Source organism: Manacus vitellinus, unplaced genomic scaffold (assembly GCF_001715985.3).
Source record: "Manacus vitellinus isolate BGI_N305 unplaced genomic scaffold, ASM171598v3 scaffold_52_pilon, whole genome shotgun sequence".
Classification (NCBI taxonomy): Eukaryota; Metazoa; Chordata; class Aves; order Passeriformes; family Pipridae; genus Manacus; species Manacus vitellinus.
The window spans coordinates 2,434,021-2,454,404 of record NW_021940628.1 but is presented as its reverse complement, the minus strand read 5'-3'; the positions used below and the strand labels follow the sequence as shown (position 1 = coordinate 2,454,404).

Here is a 20,384-nt window from a genome sequence, read left to right as displayed (position 1 = left end):
AGAGGCAAAGGACGCCGGCGGGGGGGGTGTCTACACCCCCAACAGCGCCGGCTTCGGGAACAAAGGGCCGGGGAGCGGGGACCGGTGGCGGGACCGGAGCCGGAGCCCGCCCGCCGTAGCGCTAGGGTTGTCTGCTCTTTGTGTCGGGGCTGCCACTCCCCCCGGAGGAGGGGCCATCCCCGGCGGGGCCGGGCGGGGCACACTCCCGCGCTGCCACCGGAGCATTCCCCCCGCATCCCCAGTCCGGGTCCGCTCCGGTCCCTTCCGGGGCCTGGGGGGTCGTGTGCGGAGGGGCGTCGGAGGCACCAGTCGGCGCCGGGGAATGGGGCGGCCCCCGGCCTGCCGCCCGCTCCGCGGAGCCGCCCCCGCCGCCGCGTCCTCGCCCTCGCCGGTGCGTGAGCTCGCGGAGCCGGTGCTGGCGGGGCGGCGGGGCCGGGGCGTGCGGCGGCTGCGCGGGGCCTTTTGTTCCGCCGGCGGAAGAGAGCGGCGGCGCGGGGGAGCAGGAAGAGGAAGAAGAAGCAGAGGAGGAGGAAGGGAATGAAGGAGAGATAAAGGCAGCTGCCATGCATGCCGCGCCGGGCCGGCGGGCTGCCGCGTGGGGCGGCGCGGACCGCGCCCGCCTCCGGCCGGCCGCTGAGTCCGCGCAACAAAGGGGGCTGAGAGCGCGGGGTAAGGGAGGGCGGCCCTGCGGTGTCTTGTGTGTTGTGTGTGGCCCCTCCACACATCCCCAAACCCTAGTCCCGGTCCCGGCCCCGCAATCGCCGCGGGACGGCCCGCGCCCAGCCCGCCGCGCCCCCGCCTCGCGCTATGGCGCGGGCCGTTTTTCCCGGTGCGCGGAGCCACCGCAGCCCGACATCCGGCCGCGGAATGTTAGTGCGAGCGGGGCCGGGCAGAGGAGTGAGGAGGAGGAAGAAAGAAGGAGGAGAAGAAGTCAGCAGCATAGACACGGCCACACCGCCTTCCAGCCGGGCTGCTCCGGTCCCCCGCCGGCTCCCGGAGGCAACTCAGGGGATTCCATCCCGCTCCGTCCCTTTGCCATTTTTGGATGCGTTTTATAGCCAATTTTTTTTTTTTCCTGGGGAGAAAGCGGAAAAAAAAAAGCGAAGAACCCAGCAGCCTTGCTGCACCGCCGGACTCCGCGGCGTGCCGCTGCCGCCGTGCACCCGCCGGCTGGATTCTGGGGGGGTTCCGTGACTCCCGGTGGCACCGGGCGAGGTGACGGGGAGCAACAATGCCATCATGTTTTTGAGACAGGAAACCTCCGAGTTTGCCCTGAATGAAGAACTTCCTGTGTTTAAACTTGTACGAATATCCGCTGACAAGCTCAGTTCAAATGAAAACACGAGAGTCGGGGGGAGAGGCTAATTCGGACCAGCTGGACTCCCACGGCACTTGGAGCTGGGCAGAAAACGCGCGGAGCCGCTCGGTGCTGCCAGCCCTGAGCGGCCGGGACAAGCAGTGCCTTTGTTAGTAAAGAAGGACGGACGGGATAATTCAGGAGCTTCAAACTCTTCCGCCGTTTCTGTCGCTGAACCGTTTGGAATATTTTATCGAAGCTGTTGGGTTCGGATGACTTGCTGATGGATGGGTTTTTTTAGGGGGGCCTGGGGGATGAGATGGGTTGTTTCACCGCTTGGGACCGTCGGTCGGGCTGCTGAGCCAGCGCGGTGCTGCCGGTGCACCATCCCATCCCTGTAGGGTCACTGCTTTGGGATTAGAGCCTGGCACGGTGGGTTTGGGACCTGCTGGCCATGTGATGCTTCCTGCCGTGGTGGGCGAAAGGTTGCCGGGGCGGTTCCGTCATCCATAAGGACGAGAGTATGGGCAAACCACTGAGCCGGCCAGACTGTTTACGGCAGAACCGCACTTGCCTGGGGAAGGGCGAGGATGAGGATGGTTATATAGAGGATTGCTACGTGCCCCAGAGATCGATATACGACACAATGAGAATTAATGAGCAAATCGATCAGGGATCAAAGCTCAACCAGCTTTCCAAGAGCACCCTTGGCAAGGGGGATGGCAGCACCATATCCAGCAACGGGACTCTGGGAGCTGCCAACGTCTTCGAGTCCAGGGCGCCAGAACCGAAAAAGTTGGATGAACGGGTCATCTTTGATGCGCTGAAGCTCAGCAGTGACGTCTCCAAGCCGGCGCCGGCTCCACCAAAGAGGCGACCAAACCCTGAGAGGAAGGAGAACGTCAACCGGCGGTCATGGAAGTCCTTCATGCCGCCCAACTTCACCGAATTCGCGGAAAGGATGGGGGCTTCGCTGAGCGAGGTGTCGGAAGCGGGCGCCTCCAACCCTTCCCTGCGGGACAAGCGGGATTCCAGTGCCATGCTCACCGAGCAGCCAGGCCAGCCCGACCATGGCGAGCCTATGTCCGAGTCTCTCACCTTGGAGCACGTCTCCAAGTCATCTGGCACGGCCGAGGCTCTGACGGCCAAGCAGTTCAGCGTGGATGGGTACGACGGACCCCGGGATGAGCGCCAGGCCTTGCTGAACGCCGGTGACGGCCGTGTCAGGGACCTGGCCAGGGCTTGCCGGCTCCCCAGTGCCACTTGGCCAAGAGCCAGGAAGAATTTCATCAGGGGAAACTTCAACGATGGGCACCAGGAGACCCTGGAGCCCTCTGGGTCGGACTCTACAGTGGAGAACGTCAACCTGTCTCCGTGCCTTAGTGAGGAGCTGCTGGATGCGGGACTGGATATTCTCATCACCTCCAATCTCAGGGAGAAAACGGAGTCTGAGCTGAGATTTGAGGAGGACGAGCGCTGGGTGATGATGGAGGAGTGGGAGGAGGCGACGCTGTCAGAGAGAGGAAAGGCTGTTCTGGTGGCAGAGGAGAAGAAGAGCTGTTGCTTGGCAGATATTTCTGAAGAAAGGGAACAATCCGCTGCTCCGGTGGATGGCTCTGCCCCCGGCCCAGGGACCTCCCAGTCCTGCACTTCCCCAGGGGGTGCCGGCAGCCCCCTCCCCGGCAGCACGGGCTGTACCGAGGACACAGCGGTGCAGTGTGGAGTTGAGGACTTTGCTCCAGTTCTGGAGCGCTCAGCCAGCCCCACAGGTCCCGAGTTGTCCGACACGGACTCTGTGCAGATGTTCCTGGAGCTGGAAGAGCAGTGCCTGAATGAGAATGAGTGTGGTGGGGCTGTCACTGGTTGCCTGGAGGTTCAGGTTTCCCCAATGGACTCAGAGGTGCTGGACCCAGATTCGACCAAACTGGCTGGGTCAGAGGTCGAAGGGTGTCAGCATAGGGCCCCTTTGGACATCAGTGCTTCAGACTCTGCCGTTGTGTCAGATCTGGAGGACTTTGATGTCACCTGCAGCTCACAGATGCTGAGCACTCTGGAGCCATTGACAGAGCCCTTCTCAGAAAGGGACACCTTGGCTGTCACCCCAACGGACTCGGATGGAGGGGCCTCCCCCAGCCCCGTGGCCACCACAGGGCCAGGATCCCTCCTAGAAGGCTCCTCAGTGCTGGTGGAGGAGGATGATCCTGACCCACTGGTGGGCAGTTGCCCGGGGGTGGTGGCTGGTGGGATGCCATCTCCTGAGACAGGGACACATCCACCTTCTGGACTGGGGGGAACTGGTTACCCCGGTGCTCCAGCGGGGTGGGATGAAGATAAGCAAGACTTGCTGGTCCCTGATGGGGAAGTGTCACAGCTTCCCAAGGAGACCTGTCCTGGCCAAGTATCCCCCTGCCAGCTCCCAGCTCCTGACACAGCAGTGGAGGAGCTGGGATCTCCCCCACAGCACAGCAAGGCTGGCATCGAGGGGATGGATCCATTTGGGACCCATCACCTTCTGCCTGGAAGGACAGAAGTTGCCAACTGGGTTGTTGGCAATGAACTGGTTTCTGAGGATGAAGCCACAAATTTGGGATCAGGGAGTGGAGCTGATGGCTGGACTCATCTGGCAGGGAGTGGGGATGTTTGCTGTGGTTTTCTGCTGCCTTTCCACACTGGCTCTGCATCAGAGCCAGGCTCTGAGGCTCTGACAACGTTCCCGGTGCCTGTTGAGGACCTCCCATGGGAAATGGTTTCCCAGAGCCAGGGCATGGCTCTGGAAGGGGCTACCTGCACTGAGGGGCCCCCCATGGAGGTGACTGTCACACATGGCGAGACACCAGCAGCCATCCTGCAGCCAGGAGACACGGACTTGCTGTTTGCCCCTGGCTGGGGCCGTGCCATAGGGCTGGGTGAGGGGGTTCCATGTGCTGCCAGCCCAGCTGCCCCTGAAGGGCTTCCTGGCACATCACCCACTGCAGGGCCCCCCATCCCATGGGATTTTGGGGAGCTTTCTTCTCCAGCCCACCCACTTTCACCAGGAGATGTGGCTGTCCCAGAGCCCCAGGCTCAGGAGACACCACCAGCCACTGGGGATCCTACCATGGATGCTGAGGAACCTCCGGAAGCCACCACCACTGCCATGTCCTTGATGGTGGAGGAGCTTCTGGAAGCCCCCCCACCCTTTGCTGATGTGCCTGTTGCCACTGTGCCACCACAAGCAGCCGATCCACTCGTCTCTGGTGTTGGGGATCTTGGTGGTGACCCCGTGCCGTTGGTAGTGGCCTTGGGGGATACAGATGACTTTGCCATCATGGCTGTGCCGCCCATCCTGGAGCACCTGCCCACCGAAGTGCTGGCTTTGGAGGATGACCCCGCTGCAAGAGCACCCGCAGCTGAGGTGGCAGCTTGGGACGATGGTGCCTCCGTGCCACCAGGCATGGAGGGTCCCCCTTTCACCTTCCCCCCCCTCCCAGAGGGCTCCACCATCCCAGAGCTGCTGGGGACACCCTCTGCTGCAGCACCTGCCTCACAAACCCTCCCTGGGGCCGCGCTGGGGGACACCTTCCATCCTCCCAGCTGTGGTGGTGCCACTTCCCTGTGCCCTGGCGAGGGAGAGGTGCCAGCAGGCACAGAGGGACCCCTCGCTGCTGCTCTCGTCGCAGAAGGGCCTCCTGCTCTACCAGATGGATTCGTTCCAGATAACGAGGTATTTGTTGCTCGGGCGCTCGCAGCCGGGGCTTCAGGCGCAGAAATCGCTTTATTTCGCACTCGAGGGGTGGGTGGGAGATGGGAGCCCACTCAGTAACGCACGATCTGTGTCCTTCAGGCTTCAGAACAGCCTTCTCCCTCCTGAGAGTGGCTTGAATTTGGCAGGCAAAAGGTTTCAGGCGGGGGGGGAATTGTGTGATTTTATAAGTGGGGTAGGCAAATGGCGCTCGCTGCTCGATGACCTCAACTATTGTCTTATACTTTTTTGGCTTAGTAAAGTACATTATGGTCACTCAGATGGAAATCACAGACTTCAGAAAAACCTTCTCACCGACTCCGGGCGGGTAGTTCCCATCTTTGAAGCAGAAAATATATCGGAAAAGAGAAACCTGTAAAACGAATTAAGTGCAAATAATTCCTGTCTTGTGCAGTCATCGCTGTCTGTAGAGCTTTTCCAGCGAGCACTAAGGTGCTGAGGCTCAGAAGGCGCCTGGGAAGGGGCTCATATTCTCTCTGGCGTTTGGGGATTGGCGTTACTGTGCCGTGCTCGTGGCTTTTGCCTGGAGAGACCTCGGTGGTGGAGTTCCCACAGCCGAGCGCTGATTTCCTGCCATCTGGAATGGGAGAAGTTATCACTAAGGAGACATCAGAAGTTAGTCAGCGCCAAAAATCCCGATTTGGTAGCAATTACTCATCCTTTGGGCTGAACCACCCGTTGGAGAGACACACATGGAGGGGCTTTGGAGAGATGGTTTCACATGGGGGGTCCATGTGAGCACAGGCTGGGACACCCAGAGAGGACTTTGGCGAGGGAAAAGCCATTGGGTTCTCCGTGGTGTTGTCTGTTGCCTGAAATTCAGTGTGTCCTTGGTGGTAGGACCCTTATTTTAGGTTCAGCACCTCCGATTGTTAACCCCATAAACCTTCCCCTTGCTCAAAGGTTGTTGGTGATGCCAGTTCTTCTCACCAGGCTCTGCGTTTGGCAGCGCTGGGGTTAAGGGAGATGAGGGAAGCAGAAAGCGAGGGGATGCTTTGGGAAGCATTTCTGGGAGTGAGGAGGAGGCGGAGGTGTGGTGGAGCAGATGTCCTTCTGCTCTCCAAAATGTCTGTCCAGCCCTTCTCCAGGGCAGGACACCTCGCTCTGCGCCTTCTCCTGCCTGGCACAGGGCAGTCGTTAAATATTTGTTTCAGAGCTGAGTCACAGTGAGGTTAATGAACTAAATCACTGGAATCTTTTATGAGCAAAGGAAAACAAGGGTGTTGGACACGCTCACCCTCGGGCTGTTGGTGAGATTGTCTTTGTAGGGATCCTCATGGAGCATTGGGTTCTCAGACTGGCTGATACCTGCGTTACAGGTACCCCTGGTTGGATGTCCGGGTTTTCCACAGGGCTCCCTCCCTGCCTGGCTGCTTCAGAGCCCTGGAGTTTGTTTTGTGCAGAGAGCTCGGACCAGCCCGGCATGCCAGGCTTATCAGCCTGATCCTTTTGTGGGTTTGGCTGTTCTAACCAGCAACTCCATATATAAACAGTAACAGGAGAACAGCCGGGGGAATCGGTGCTTCCATATCACCATTTATTTCTTATAACTGTGGAATAATTATCCATGAGCAGCCAGCTCTGGACAGTGTCTGCCAGCTCACCCTTTGCTCATGTCCTGGAGGGACACCTCCCTGCCCCTCTGGTTGCTGAGCTCTGCTGGGAAGAAGCAGCTTTTTCTTTGGAAATGAGGCAAAGAAAGTCAAAGCAACGCCTCTTGCTGGGAACTGTGTTTGGGGGTTTTGAGGGGGTTTTGGTGTGTTTGGGGGTTTTTACCTGCCTTGTGTTTCTTTGGAGGCAAAGCGATGGCTCGGTGTGGAGAGCTGGGCCCTCCACGAGCTGCTGCTCTGCTTGGGGAGATCTTGCATCCAAGTGGGAATTTTTTGTTGCCATCCATGTCCATGCATTCTTGGGCACGAGGAGGAGGCACGCTTGAGAAAGCAGGCAGCTGGCTGCCATCCCCTCTGCTTTCCAAGGGGAAAATGTTGCGACAGTGCCAAGGGCTCTGATCCTGCCCAGCGCTGGGTGCGGGGTGACCTGTGCTCTGCATGGGCCCGTGGGCCAAGGGAGCAGAGTAAGCCAGGAAGGATTCTGCTCCCTCTTTTTGGGGCTTGGGCTATCTGCTGTGGGGATACAGCAGGTTTGTCCCTTGGGACCGGGCTGTGCAGCTCTGGAGAGGAACCCTGCACGGGGCGCCTCGTGGTTCCAGCAGATCCCCAGCTCTGATAAAGAGCACTTATCTCCTCTGCAGAAACAGGATTCTCCCTGCTGCCTCTCTTGACAATGGGGAGCTTCATTCGCTCTCCTCCCCCTTCCCTATCAAATCTTTTTTGGTTTAAAAAGCTTTTCCCCACAGGATTCCCAGGCAGGACCGTGCCAAATCCGTGGTAAACGACTCGCACATTAATTGCCTATTGCCTTTGTCTTTCGAAATACAGCGAGCTCCTCGCTGCCTGTAATTTCGTGGTTAACAAAACTCATATGATGTCAGGTCTCCGTTCTCAATAGCTTCGCTGTGAGAATTGCTTGGGGTTTTTCCCCAGGAGCGTTATTTCCCAATCTGATGGCTGGCTGCAGCCAATGCTCTCATTTCTTCCCCAGTTTTTTCTCTCTACCTCACTCCAGTGCTCGGAAATACGGGATTTACCCATTTAAAAGCAGAGGTGGATGTGGATAGGTCCTGAGCTGTGCTCCACAGCAGCAGATTCCTGTGACATTTGTGTTACTGGGTCAAGGCGAGGGAGGAGTTTGAGCAAACTTGCACAATTCTAATAAAATCAGTGCAAGTAGCTACTACATCTTCACTAGAAAAGAAAGCCTGTTGTATCTATGGAATGGTGGAGGGGCTGGAAGAGCAGCTTGCAGCTTATAAATACCTTTTCTGTCCCACCTTTTCCACCCCCAGCTCTTCCAGAAGGAGCAAGTGGATCCTCTCCAGGTTAAACTACAGCAAGTCAATGGAGTTGGTCAAGGACTCATCCAAAGCGCCGGGAAAAACTGTGACGTCCAGGGGCTGGAGCATGACATGGAAGAGATCAACACCCGCTGGAACACCCTCAACAAGAAGGTGGGAGCATGGGGAGGGGCTGTAACTGGTTTCTCTCAGCACCACTGGGGGCTGGTAGAAAAAGCCTGTCGTGGACAGGGAGCTGGGGCTCCAGCATTGACATTTCCCCAGCCTGACCATGCAGTGGGGTTGTGTTTGGGGTGCAGGTGGCCCAGCGGGTCGCTCAGCTGCAAGAGGCCCTGTTGCACTGCGGGAAGTTTCAGGACGCCCTGGAGCCGTTGCTGAGCTGGCTGGCAGACACTGAGGAGCTCATCTCCAACCAGAAACCTCCCTCTGCAGAGTACAAGGTGGTGAAAGCCCAGATCCAGGAGCAGAAGGTGAGCGAGCACAGGGCGGTGGGTGGCTCAGTGGGAGGGGGGGGGAGCTTGGGACAGCCAGACAGTATTTTGGGGACCCAGCTGGGATGCCCACAAACCTGCTTCTTTCATGGTGGATCCTGGTTGCCCACATCCCAGTGTAAGAACAGGCAGCTCGTTTGCCCACACTCAGTATCTCCATCGCCTAAATCACCGCGTCGCTTCATTGTCCCGCTGCCTCTTGAAGCTTGCTGGTTTTGCTGGTCGGCCGTGTTTTTCCAACCCTGAGTTTTGTTTGTGCCGGTAATTCCGCTGTGTCAGGAGCGAGCTGGTGGTGTAGGGGCTGGTTTGGGTGTTTGGACAAAGGGAATGTTCAAAGTGTTAAGAGTGGGCCCGAGGAGTGTTTGCAGAGATAACAGCCCGGGCCGGCGCCTGCCCCTCGGAGCGGGCGGAGGGAAGGTCAAGTGTGGTCAGGGGGAAGTATTTTAGAAATGAATTCTTAACCGAGCCTGGGTCCAACCTATTGAGGTTGGAAGAGGAAATGTATTTCAAGTGGAAGTTAAAAACTTGGTAAGTTTGGGGGGGGTGATGGGGAAGGCTTGGAAAACTTCTCTGGCGCAGAAGTGGTTTGAATAGTGTGAAAGAGGGAAGGGGAAAGGGAAAAGGAAAGGGGAAAGAAAACATGAAAAAGGAAGGGGGAAAGGAATGGTATGGGGAAGAGGAGGGGAAAGGGATAGGAAAGGTGAAAGGAAAAAGGAAAGGGAAAAGAGAAAGGAAAAAGGAAAGGAAAATGTGAAGGAAAGGGAATAGAATAGAATAAATAGAATGAAATTTCTCTTGGAAGGGACCTACAATGATCATCATGTCCGGCTGCCTGACCACTTCAGGGCTGACCAAATTAAAGCGTGCTGTTATTATAATGTAATATAATATAACTATATAATTTTTTTGACTGGTTTTGATGGCAGAGCTGTTCCCCCTGGGCCAGGTCTGGTCTCAGCCCTGTGCTGATGGTGGTTCTGAGCCACAATTAGAGATCTGGCCTCTCCAAGGGCTGGAATCGTTTCTGCTGCCCCAGTGCAGTAACTTTGCTCCTCCTTGGTCTCTCTGTGATGCCAAAGCTGCTCCAGCGGCTCCTGGACGATCGCAAAGCCACCGTTGAGATGATCCAGGCGGAGGGCGACCGGATCGCGCAGTCGGCCGAGCCCGCGGATCGGGAGAAGATCGTGGGGCAGCTGGAGAGCCTGGCACGGCGCTGGGCAGGGCTGCTGGGCCGGGCAGCTGCCAGGTGAGAGGGACTGGGACCAGCTCATCCTGCGGGTCTCGGCGTCCCGGGGCACGGGGTTACAGCATTCGGGAAGCTGGCAGAGATTTCTGCGCAGGTACATCCTGGAAACCTGGAAACAGCTGGAAAACATGGGAAATCAAAGGCTGTTTGGGAGCTGGAGCTGATAACAGTGGTTTACAATGGCAGGGAAGAGCTCAGATTAAATAATTTCCCTGCAGGGGAGGGATGTTATTTTTATTCCTGTAAGCATTAACATCCTGTTGACACCTTTCTGCCGCCAGAATCTTGTTTATGAGTTGCTTGTTACTACCTAAGCTGATATCTGAGGCTATGAAGACACTTCTGAGGGCTGGATTGGACCCTCTTAGTGTTTTTAGTCACTGACAACAAGCTGGGCTGTCCATCCAGAACTTGTACTGGAGCTGGATTGTCTTTGACCAGAAGCTCAGCAGCCCTAAAACACCAAGTCTGGCCACAAGCTGAGTATGTCAAGGGATCTTCAAGATAGTGATAGGGATGGAAAAAACGGGGGTTGGAATTAGATGATCTTAAAGATTCCTTCCAGCCCAAACTGTTCCATGAGAAGCTGCACAATGGGGAAGCCTTTCTGCCATCTTCCCAGGGGGATAAACTGGATCCTAAAGGCACAGCTGCAGGAAAAAACTCCATTTGCAGTTTCTCCACGTTGGTTTTTGTCTTTGCCTGACATGGTGTCTCACCTTGCTCTGAACAGGGCTGCTTTGCTTCCTGCTTTCTAATTCTTGAAGCTACTTCCCACTCCTGGCTCCTTAGTGTTTTCATTGAATGATAGAGTCACAGACTGGTTTGGGTTGGAAAGGACCTTAAAGCCCATTTCATTTCAACCCCCTGCCATATGCAGGGACACCTTCCACTAGACCAGGTTGCTCCACTCCCTGTCCAACTTGGCCTTGAACACTTACTTCCTTCTTATTTTACTATTCCTTCTTACAGGCAGAAGCAGCTGGAGGACATCTTGGTCCTGGCAAAGCAGTTCCACGAAACCACAGAGCCCGTGTCGGACTGGCTGTCGGTGACGGAGAAGAAACTGGCCAACTCTGAGCCCATTGGTACCCAGACTGCCAAAATCCAGCAGCAGATCAGTCGGCACAAGGTAGGGCCTGTGCCTGAATGGGATGGAGGTGGTCAGTGTCAGGTCCTGCTCTGGTGGCTGTTGCCACCACAAAGAGGGGGTTTTGGGCATGCACAAGTGTTGGAGGAGTTACCCAGGCTGTTTTATGTGTGGAGAAGGCTGCCAAACCCTGGCCCACCAGTGTGGGTGAACATTAAACCGATGTCTTTGCACCTCACAGCAAGTATATCTGGGTTTGGATAGAAAAAAACATTCCCATTGTGTTTCTTTTTAATTTTGATGCCGTTTTCAGGCGGGTTTTGTGTCTCCTCCATTCCTTCAGTTGCACTCGTCGTTTGTTTCCCCTTTCACGTTGCATTTATTTTATTTATTTTATTTTATTTTATTTTATTTTACTTTATCCATTTTTCACTCATTTTCCTTTCTGTTGTCCATTTTATCCTCCCGCCATTCAGGCTCTAGAGGAAGAGATAGAGAGCCACGCTGCCGACGTGTCTCGGGCGGTCGGGGTCGGGCAGTCCCTCTCCTCCCTGAGCTGTGCCGCCGAGCAGAGGCTGCTGGCAGAGAAATTAGACTCTCTGCAGACCCGCTACGGCGAGGTCCACGACCGGTGCTGCCGGAAGGCAGCACTGCTGGATCAGGCTCTGGCCAACGCCAGGCTTTTTGGGGAGGAGGAGGTGGAAGTGCTCAACTGGCTGGCTGAGGTCGAGGACAAGCTGGGCTCGGTATCCGTAAAGGATTACAAACGGGACGTCCTGCAGAAGCAGCATGCAGACCAGCTGGTATTTTCCCTTTTTCTTCCATGTTTATGTTGTTTATTTTGTTGCATTTATCTGGTTTTGTTTTTGTTTCTGGTCTGGCTTCAATTTCGCGAAGCTTGTTCCGCTGCTGGTTCTCTTCTTCGAGGCTTGGAGAAGTGGAAAGATGTTTCATGTGTTACAAACAATAATTGTGGCCCCAAAAATGGGTTTCCCTGGGGGAGAAGGGGGGAAACTTCAAATGGTTCGGTTGCTTTGTGAACAATGTCTGAGCCAGCTTGGCCACCCTGTGCCTTTAGAAAGCTGGATGCTGTTTCCAAGACTGAGAACTGGAAAAGCCTGGTGGGTTTTTGGATCCAGGCTGGCCACCAAGGAAGCCTCTGCTTCCGCTCCTGGGGCTGTGCAGGCTCTTCTCAAGAGTGAGGGTCTGTCTAATACAAGGGCAAGGCCTTTGGTAACCCGGATCCAGTGGGTTGGGATGGGTTTTGTCTAAGATTTGAGCCTTTGAGTCCCAGAAGGCTCAATAATTCCTGTAGCAGGATGACTGGACAATTATCAGATGGGTTGTCCACCCTTCCTATGCTCAGTAGGGAAGTTCCTGCTCTTCGTAGCATCTCTGGCTGGCAGGACACAGGGATCTGCCTGCAACAGAATAACCCAGATTTGCCTTTTCCACCAGGCTTTGAATGAGGAAATTGTGAACAGGAAGAAGAACGTGGACCAAGCCATTAGAAACGGACAAGCTCTTCTGAAACAAACCACAGGTAACACGGAAATCTTGGCATGGGAAGCCCCCAGTCCTCTTCACACTCTTCCTTGGGAAGTCCATGCTCTGCAGTGATCACTGTTCAGGGGAGGCTGTTCTCCTTCAGGTCTTAATTTCCTTTTGGAATCTTCCAAAGCAGCTGTTTTACCTCCAGACCTGGATGCTGAGCCACTGGGTTGCTCCCAAATCCCAACCTCGCAGCCTGGAGAGCGGGTGATTCCCACCGCTGCCGGGGGGATGCTCGGAGCTGAGCAGCCCTGCAGCACAAGGGAGGGTTTTCTCATTGCATCCAGCTGCTAAATCGCATGGGAAGAGGTTAAAAATACCCCCAGCCCTTTCCTAATATTGCTTTCCCATATTGAGCAGTTGTTGCTGTTGCCACGTGGGTGTGAGTTTATGTTTATGAGTGGGAAGAAAGGTCGGGGCGATGCATTTCCTTCAGATGTGGTCTGCTCGGAGCAGATGTACAGCCCTCTGTCCTTGTGGGAGCTGTGGAGCAGGAAGAGTGATTACAAAGGATTTGGCATGCATTTTCATGTCCTCTTAGAAACAGCAGTAAAGAGTGAACCGGCCCTTTTTTTCCTGGAGTTGTGACACGTTAGTCGAGGACTGAGCTGGTGTGGTTTTGGAGCTTGTGGCAAAGCCAGTTTTAGCAGCTCCTATCCCAAGGAAGAGATGGACTTTACTCTGACTGGTGGAAAATGAGAGAGTAGCTTCCTGGCTGTAAAAACAGGCTGAAGTTGTAAGAATATAAAGAGAAATGAGGGTGGAATTAGATGTTTAAAATGAGGGGAACAGGGCAGGTGGCTGCTGAAACCTCCCTGCAGCCCAACCCAGCATCATTTGCCCCTCGCTGCTGTCTCGCAGGGGAGGAGGTGTTGCTGATCCAGGAGAAGCTGGATGGGATTAAGACCCGCTATTCCGACATCACCGCCGCCAGCTCCAAAGCCCTGCGCACGCTGGAGCAGGCCCGGCAGCTGGCCACCAAGTTCCAGTCCACACACGAGGAGCTCACGGGGTGGATGAGCAAGGTGGAGGATGAGCTGGCCTCCAGTGGGGCACAGTCCCCCGCCGGAGAGCAGATCCCCCAGTTCCAGCAGCGGCAGAAGGTGGGCGCTGGGAGAGCGGCACTCCGGGATGGGGACGTGAGGGTGGGAGCTCGTGGGGGTTTGCTCCTTGTTTGAGAGGCCGGGGAGGAGCTGGAGAGGGAGGTCACCTGCTGAGAAGGACATGTGTCCATGGGTGCCTTCCACAGGAGCTGAAGAAGGAGGTGATGGAGCACAGGCTCGTCCTGGACACGGTGAACGAGGTGAGCCGGGCTCTCCTGGAGCTGGTTCCCTGGCGAGCCCGGGAAGGGCTGGATAAGCTCGTGTCGGACACCAACGAGCGCTACAAGCTGGTCAGTGACACCATCAAGCAGAGGGTGGAAGAAATCGATGCTGCTATTCAGAGGTCTCAACAGGTAATTTAATAACCCCGCTGGAGGCTGATGGGTTTTTCTTGGGAGAGTGGGAGCGAGAGGCTCGGCGCTGCTCCAGCTGTACAGTGCAATGGCAGCAGGAGGGATGGCAAGCACAGCCAGACAGGAGGGCCAAATCCCATTGGGAATGCCAAGAAATGGACCACAGCAGCAGCACGTGGCAGCAGGGCTGTTTCCTGACCGGTCCTGTTGCATGTGGTTGGGATGGGATAATTCTGGAGCAGCACCGCGTTATCCTGCCTGCAGGCTTCTGCTGACAGGGGTGATGTAAATGGTGACTTTCAAGCCTGGAAAAACATCATCCCCTGCTGTGAGAGCACAGGGATTTGTTCCAGGCAAACAGTCCTCCCCAAAAAGGCTTGTCCTGCACAGACCAGAGGCTGTGGAGTGCAGTGAATAACTGCCCTTGGTCCGTGGAGCGCTGAGTCCATGGAGCTGATCCTGCGAGCGTAATGCTCCTGTTTACAGGGATGTCCACTGCCCTGCAGGCAGGGAGGGTGTAGGGAAAGATGGCTGCTCCAATATGCCCCAAAACCAGCTGCAGGAGTCACCTGCATCCACCCTGATGTCCCTTCTCCTCCCCACCTCCGTGTGCCGGGGCGAGGCATTTGTTCCCGTGTCCCGCTGGGTCCCTCTGTTTTTCCCACTGTCCCCAACTCTCCGTGTGCTCCATCCCTGCTGCCCATCACTAACCACTGCCCATCCTCTCCTGTGTGCCAGTACGAGCAGGCAGCTGATGCAGAGCTGGCCTGGGTGGCCGAGACCAAGCGGAAGCTGATGGCTCTCGGTCCCATCCGCCTGGAGCAGGACCAGACAACGGCTCAGCTGCAGGTGCAGAAGGTCTGTGTGCACCTCATGGATGAGGGAGATGGGGTGGGCAACGAGGAGGGATGGCCCAGTTTGGGATGGGATGTGGTTTGGGTCACGGGATGTGATTTGAGGGAGCAACTTTACCCTGGGGTGTGTAGGGCCAAGCCTGGAGCACCAGGAGAGATGCAACGCTTGTCCTTGGAAAGGAAAAGGGAAAAAAAAAAGGAGAAAGAGAATTTAGAGAAATTAAGTGTTGGGCTTCTAAAGGAAAAAGCTTCCTGTCCGTTTGCAGGAGCTGTTTAGGGATAGATGGGTGCTCTTGCCAGGAATCCCCTTGAGAGAGCTGCTCCCTTGGAAGCCTTTCTGTGTGGCCACTGGAGCAAGCTCTGCTGGGATCTTGCTGGCACTGGCAGCAGGAAGGGTTTAGAAAAATGTATATATTGATTAATGAGGGTGCTTTTCCATTTGCTTTTTGCCCATTGTTCCCTGCAGTGGGGGACTCCTCAGTTCCCTCCCAGCAGCCAGACATGGAACAAAGAGGCGCTGGGGTTTTTGTTTTTTTTATATCTTTGAGATGAGCTCATGCCTGAAAGAACGTGCACTTTAAATAAACGACCCTTTTCTTCCCTTTGCTTGGGCAATCAGAGCAGCTGACAGGCTTATTGGATTTAAAATTAAAAAAAAAAAAGGAAAATAAGAGTGTTATAAGGGTGGGGGGACTGAACCATCAAGCATTAAGTTAAATTGAGCTCAGCTTCCAGCTGTTAATCTTGTGGACCTTGGGAATGGCAAAGTTATTGGTAGATGCAGTTCTGGAGAGCACTGTTTTGGGGGATAACATCTTTGCTAACGAATGGATGATGGAGCTTTTCCCCTGGTGAGGACCTTGGGTGTGGAAGTGATTATACCTCATTTTAAGAGCTGTTTTCAGGTCTTTGAAAGAGAGAGGTTGATGTAGATGAGTCATGAGAAAAACAGGCAGGAATCTGCATTTCCAGCCAGATTTTCAGTGGGCCACAGGACACTTGTGATGAGTTTTTCGTGGTCTCTGCGGCACCCAGTGCTGGCAGGAGGATCTCGTGGATGGGCTGGGGAGAGGTCGAGCTGGGGGGAGAGGTTGGGCTCAGCTCTTGATTTCTTGCCTTTCTCTGGACCTTTCCTTCCTACAGGCTTTTTCCATCGACATCATTCGGCACAAAGACTCCATGGATGAGCTGTTCAGCCAGCGCAACGAGATCTTCGGGACCTGTGGCGAGGAACAAAAAGCTGTTCTCCAGGTGAGCCCAGGGGGGACAGAGAGGGGAGAGAGGCAAATCCTCAGCTCTGGCACAGGCTGAAGGAGTTTAAAATTGCTCCATCTTCAGTAATCCCCACCAGTGTTAGCAGAAATCTCTTTACATTTATTGCTCTCCTTTATTGCGTATTTTTATTGCAGGGTTTGGGGAGGGGGAGACAGCGGAGATTCCCGAGGCTGCTTTAATTGGAATTACAGCCCGTGCACGTGGAAGGCCACCAAAAGCACCTCCTTCTTTTCCAGCTCACAGCATGGAGCTGGCTCTTTTCCTGGGCCCTTTTGCATCCCTCACCATAACTCTCCTCCCTCCTTCCTTTTTTTTTTTTTCCAGGAGAAAACCGAGTCCCTGGTGCAACAGTACGAAGCCGTGAGCCAGCTCAACTCGGAGCGCTACGCTCGCTTGGAACGTGCCCAGGTCCTGGTCAACCAGTTTTGGGAGACCTACGAGGAGCTGAACCCATGGATCGAGGAGACTCAGGCCCTCCTCTCCCAGCTGCCACCTCCAGCCATCGACCACGAGCAGCTCAAGCAGCAGCAGGATGACATGAGGGTAAGAGGCTGCGGCGTTTGCATCTCCTGTCCAGGAGTTCTTCTGCCTTAAACAGAGTTGCAGCACTTGCAGAGGCAAGAGCACCTTTTTTCTTGAATTTGCCTCATTTTTTTCCCTGTTCTCTTCTTTCTGGGGATCCTGCTTGCATAAGCCAAGTGTGCCATGTGGAAGTAACTTGTCACGTTTGAGCACCCCTTACCAAAATGCAGCTTGCACCCAGGGGAGCCTGGCTGCCTTCGGATCTCCTGCCTGATTGTGGCAGGGAAAAGCACTAAGTGCTTTTTGGGTAGAGAGCTGCAAAGCAAAAATTCCCAGTAGGGTCCCCTGTGGAGCTGTGGGGAGGGCCAGGAGCTGGGGAAGGACCCGTGCTGGGTGTTGTGCCATAGCCATGTTAGGAAGAGCCGAGTTCCATGTGCTTGGCAGATGCTGGGGCACGAAATCCACGGTGTGAGTTCCTACCAGATACGATCACAGCTCTTGGAGTGTTGCATGGAATAAATCGGCAGCGACTTGAAACAGATTTCCAAACAAATCTATTTTTTTTTTTCCCTGCTATTCCCTAGCAACTGAGGGAGTCCATCGCTGAACACAAACCTCATATCGACAAGCTGCTGAAAATCGGGCCACAGCTCAAGGACCTCAACCCCGAGGAAGGAGAGATGGTGCAGGAAAAGTACTCCACGGCCGAGGCCATGTATGCCAAAATCAAGGAGGAGGTTTGCCAGCGGGCCCTCGCGCTCGACGAGGCCGTCTCTCAGTCCACCCAGGTACGCTGGGGTGCCAAGGAGATGAATCTTCTTCCCGCAGCCCCCTGGGGAAGCCCACGTGCTTTGGAATGTGGTTTTTATTCCGAGTGTGAGGATTGTAAAACCCTTTATAAGGCATAACGTGGTCAGACACCTCCGGGGCAGTTTCCTGCTGCTCAGCTCTGGCTGTGGGAGCGGGAGGAAAAGGCTTTTTTTTGAGGCTCGACGTGGTAAATAGGCTAATAAATTTTTACAACCACAATAATGATGCTGGTTCAAAGGGGCTGCTTTGGCATCCGCCCAAGGTTGGAAGGGCCCGGAGAGCCTCTTGAAAGAGCTTGAAGAGAGAATTTTCAATTCTGATAAGCTGTGAGTGCAGTGAAGAGCCATATAGGATCCTTTGTATGGGAGAGGTAACAGTTGTCTCCGTGGTCTGGGCATCCCCCGAGGAGGTGGGTGAGTGCAGGAGAGATAGGAAAGGAAGGGCAGAGACTGGAGGTGCTAAAGTCCAGAAAGGGGGTGAAGTGTTCCTGCCACTGAGGGTTGGTGACTCCCAGTTATGTTTCATTTCACCCCCTGTTACCGTAGCGCAGTTGGTTCTCGTCATGTCTGGGTGTTTTATTATTTTAATTCCTGTATTGTGTAGTCACTTCTCTTGGTTTGCACTTGTATTAACTCCGAGTTTTTCCCCCCACATTCCCCTCCCCTCTCATCTCTCACTCCCATTGTGGAATGTGTTGTCTGTGTGTGTTGCTGCCTGTGCCCGTCCTCCCCACATGGTCCCATTTCATTCTTGTGTTGACTGCGCCCCACCATTGCAGATTTCGGAGGTAAGCGAGTCCCCCACCACAGATATTCATTTTCACTCTTTGGGCTGATTCTATTTTACACCCGGACTTTTATTTCTGGTCCATGCACAGCTCAGCAGAACATGCTTAAAAATTAACTCCAGGGGCCTGAAATCATGTTTTTGGGATGGCTTTCATTGCGTTGCCGCCTGGTCTCAGCCGCTCATTCTGCTGGGAATGCTTCCTGCAAAGCAGAGGTTTTGCTTTCGGAGGGGTTTATCCTGAGCTTCCTGCTCCAAGCTGGACATGCTGGTTTGCTCCTGCTTGTTGGCTGAGCCAGCGTGTCCTGATCAACTTTGCACCAAGAGCCCGTCCCCTCTCTGCTGGTAGAGCCTGGGATTTGGTGGACACCAGCATGGGTGTGTTCCCAGTAGGAACTGGGAGAGGGACCAGAGCTGGCAGCCTCAGTGCAGAGCTGTCCTTCCCACCAGCAGAGATGGTTTGGGATCTTTAAGGCCAAAGTTGACTTTTCTGTAAGAAAACCCATGAGAAACCCTGCTAGACCCCCTTCCTCTCTCACTCCTGGCTTTCTGGTTCTGCTTTTGAAGCTCCAGCTCTGTGGCAGCTCCTCCCCACGCGCATGCAGCCCGCCACCACCTCCTGCTGACCCTGCCGGGGTGGGTTTCCACCGGCCTTGCACCACACAGAGATTCCCATCAACACCAAACACGGGCGCTTTTCCAGCAGCATCTTTGCCCAGCTGCTCCGACAAACCAGGACCCACCCACAAAAAACAAGACAGCAGCAAAAAAAGTGGATTTGTGGGGTTGAATCGGGTGACAAGTCACTGCCATGTTTGGGTCAGAGGGGCCGGTGGTGGCTCTGGGAGTCTCCTTGGCTGCTCTGTTGGCTCTGTTGGAGCAGGGCAGGTGTGAGCAGGAGGCTGCAGGTGACATTGCTGCTGCTGCAGGTGGCATTGCTGCTGCAGGTGGCATTGCTGCTGCAGGTGGCATTGCTGCTGCAGGTGGCCTTGCTGTCGTGGGCAATGTCTGTCCTCTCTGAGAGGCCGTGGGGGCAGCACTCAGGGCTGTGGCACACGCAGGCAGCAACGCAGCATCATTTGATGCCCTCTCCCCTGCCCTAATGGATCTGCTCTCCTCCAGTTCCACGACAAGATCGAGCCCATGCTGGAGACGCTGGAGAACCTCTCGTCCCGCCTGCGGCTGCCACCCCTCATCCCCGCCGAGGTGGATAAGATCCGGGAGTGCATCAGTGAGAATAAAAACTCCACCGTGGAGCTGGAGAAGCTGCAGCCCTCCTTCGAGGCTCTGAAACGCCGCGGGGAAGAGCTGATCGGTCGGTCCCAGGGAGCAGACAAGGACCTGGCAGCCAAAGGTATCTCCGGGTGGATTTAACAGTGCCCAGCTTCTCCTCCCCGAGCCATCGCTGCTGGGGAGGCTTTGGTGTGACAGAGGTGTGTTTTGGAGGTTCTCCTGGCCTTAAGGAAGGATGAATCCTCTGGATGGAGATGGCTGGTGCCTGCTTCCATCTGGAGCAGACAGGGTGGCATCAGCCAGAGGAGAAAGAAGTATTTGTGGCTTCTCAGCCAAGCTGAGCCCTCACCCTGAGCTGGTCTCTTGTTGGCGGCCCCTGTGACATGATTTGTTGATGTTGATTCAGCATCTAATGGAGGGAAGGAACATCCCCAGCACAAAAAGACCCATCAACACGATTGGCACTAATTGGCACCTTCCTTGGCAGCTCAACAGTCAGCTCATGGACTGAGTGAGCAGAGACTTCATGCTAGAGGTGGTCAGAACAGAGGTTCGTTGGAGGGAGGGTGTGTGGGCAAATTTGCCCTGAGCTTGCCTGCACATAAATAAAGGCTTTATTTCTGCAAACTGGAGTTTCTCACGTCCCTCAGTATCTCCCAGAGTTAATGCTCTGATAGTCCTGGCCCTCTTTAATTCCCTTTTGAATATTCTCTTGGCTGTTTCGAAGTGTTCTCAAAACGCTTTTGAGTTGTAAAAAGGTTTCCTTCCCCACTGAATATTTTAACTTCCTTCCTCAGTAATCCAAGACAAGTTGGATCAGATGGTTTTCTACTGGGAAGACATCAAAGCTCGGACGGAGGAACGTGAAATGAAGTTCCTTGATGTCCTGGAGCTTGCAGAGAAGTTCTGGTACGACATGGCAGCCCTCCTGACAACCATCAAGGACACACAGGACATTGTTCATGACCTGGAGAGCCCAGGCATTGACCCCTCCATCATCAAGCAGCAGGTGGAAGCAGCAGAGGTGAGGCCCATGGGACTGTACCTCAATCTGGAGCTCGTCTGCCCCCAGCTTGTCCTCTAAATTGGGAAGATCTTAGATGTGAGCGTGGCCAGA

At 55.0% G+C, this 20,384-nt stretch overlaps 1 protein-coding gene across 2 annotated transcripts in view; it reads left to right on the top strand.

The window, feature by feature from the left end:
- Positions 1–20,384, top strand: part of MACF1 (microtubule actin crosslinking factor 1) — a 147,245-nt gene that overhangs the window by 99,021 nt on the left and 27,840 nt on the right. For both annotated transcript variants that reach the window (XM_029963003.1, XM_029963002.1), the window contains 15 exons: positions 7,945–8,106; positions 8,253–8,423; positions 9,524–9,690; positions 10,663–10,822; positions 11,257–11,583; positions 12,239–12,323; positions 13,193–13,434; positions 13,581–13,787; positions 14,526–14,645; positions 15,785–15,892; positions 16,241–16,459; positions 17,023–17,226; positions 18,027–18,035; positions 19,157–19,388; positions 20,065–20,291. In XM_029963003.1, coding sequence (XP_029818863.1) covers positions 7,945–8,106; positions 8,253–8,423; positions 9,524–9,690; positions 10,663–10,822; positions 11,257–11,583; positions 12,239–12,323; positions 13,193–13,434; positions 13,581–13,787; positions 14,526–14,645; positions 15,785–15,892; positions 16,241–16,459; positions 17,023–17,226; positions 18,027–18,035; positions 19,157–19,388; positions 20,065–20,291 — 2,640 coding nt within the window. The remainder of the gene's footprint in view (positions 1–7,944; positions 8,107–8,252; positions 8,424–9,523; positions 9,691–10,662; positions 10,823–11,256; positions 11,584–12,238; positions 12,324–13,192; positions 13,435–13,580; positions 13,788–14,525; positions 14,646–15,784; positions 15,893–16,240; positions 16,460–17,022; positions 17,227–18,026; positions 18,036–19,156; positions 19,389–20,064; positions 20,292–20,384) is intronic.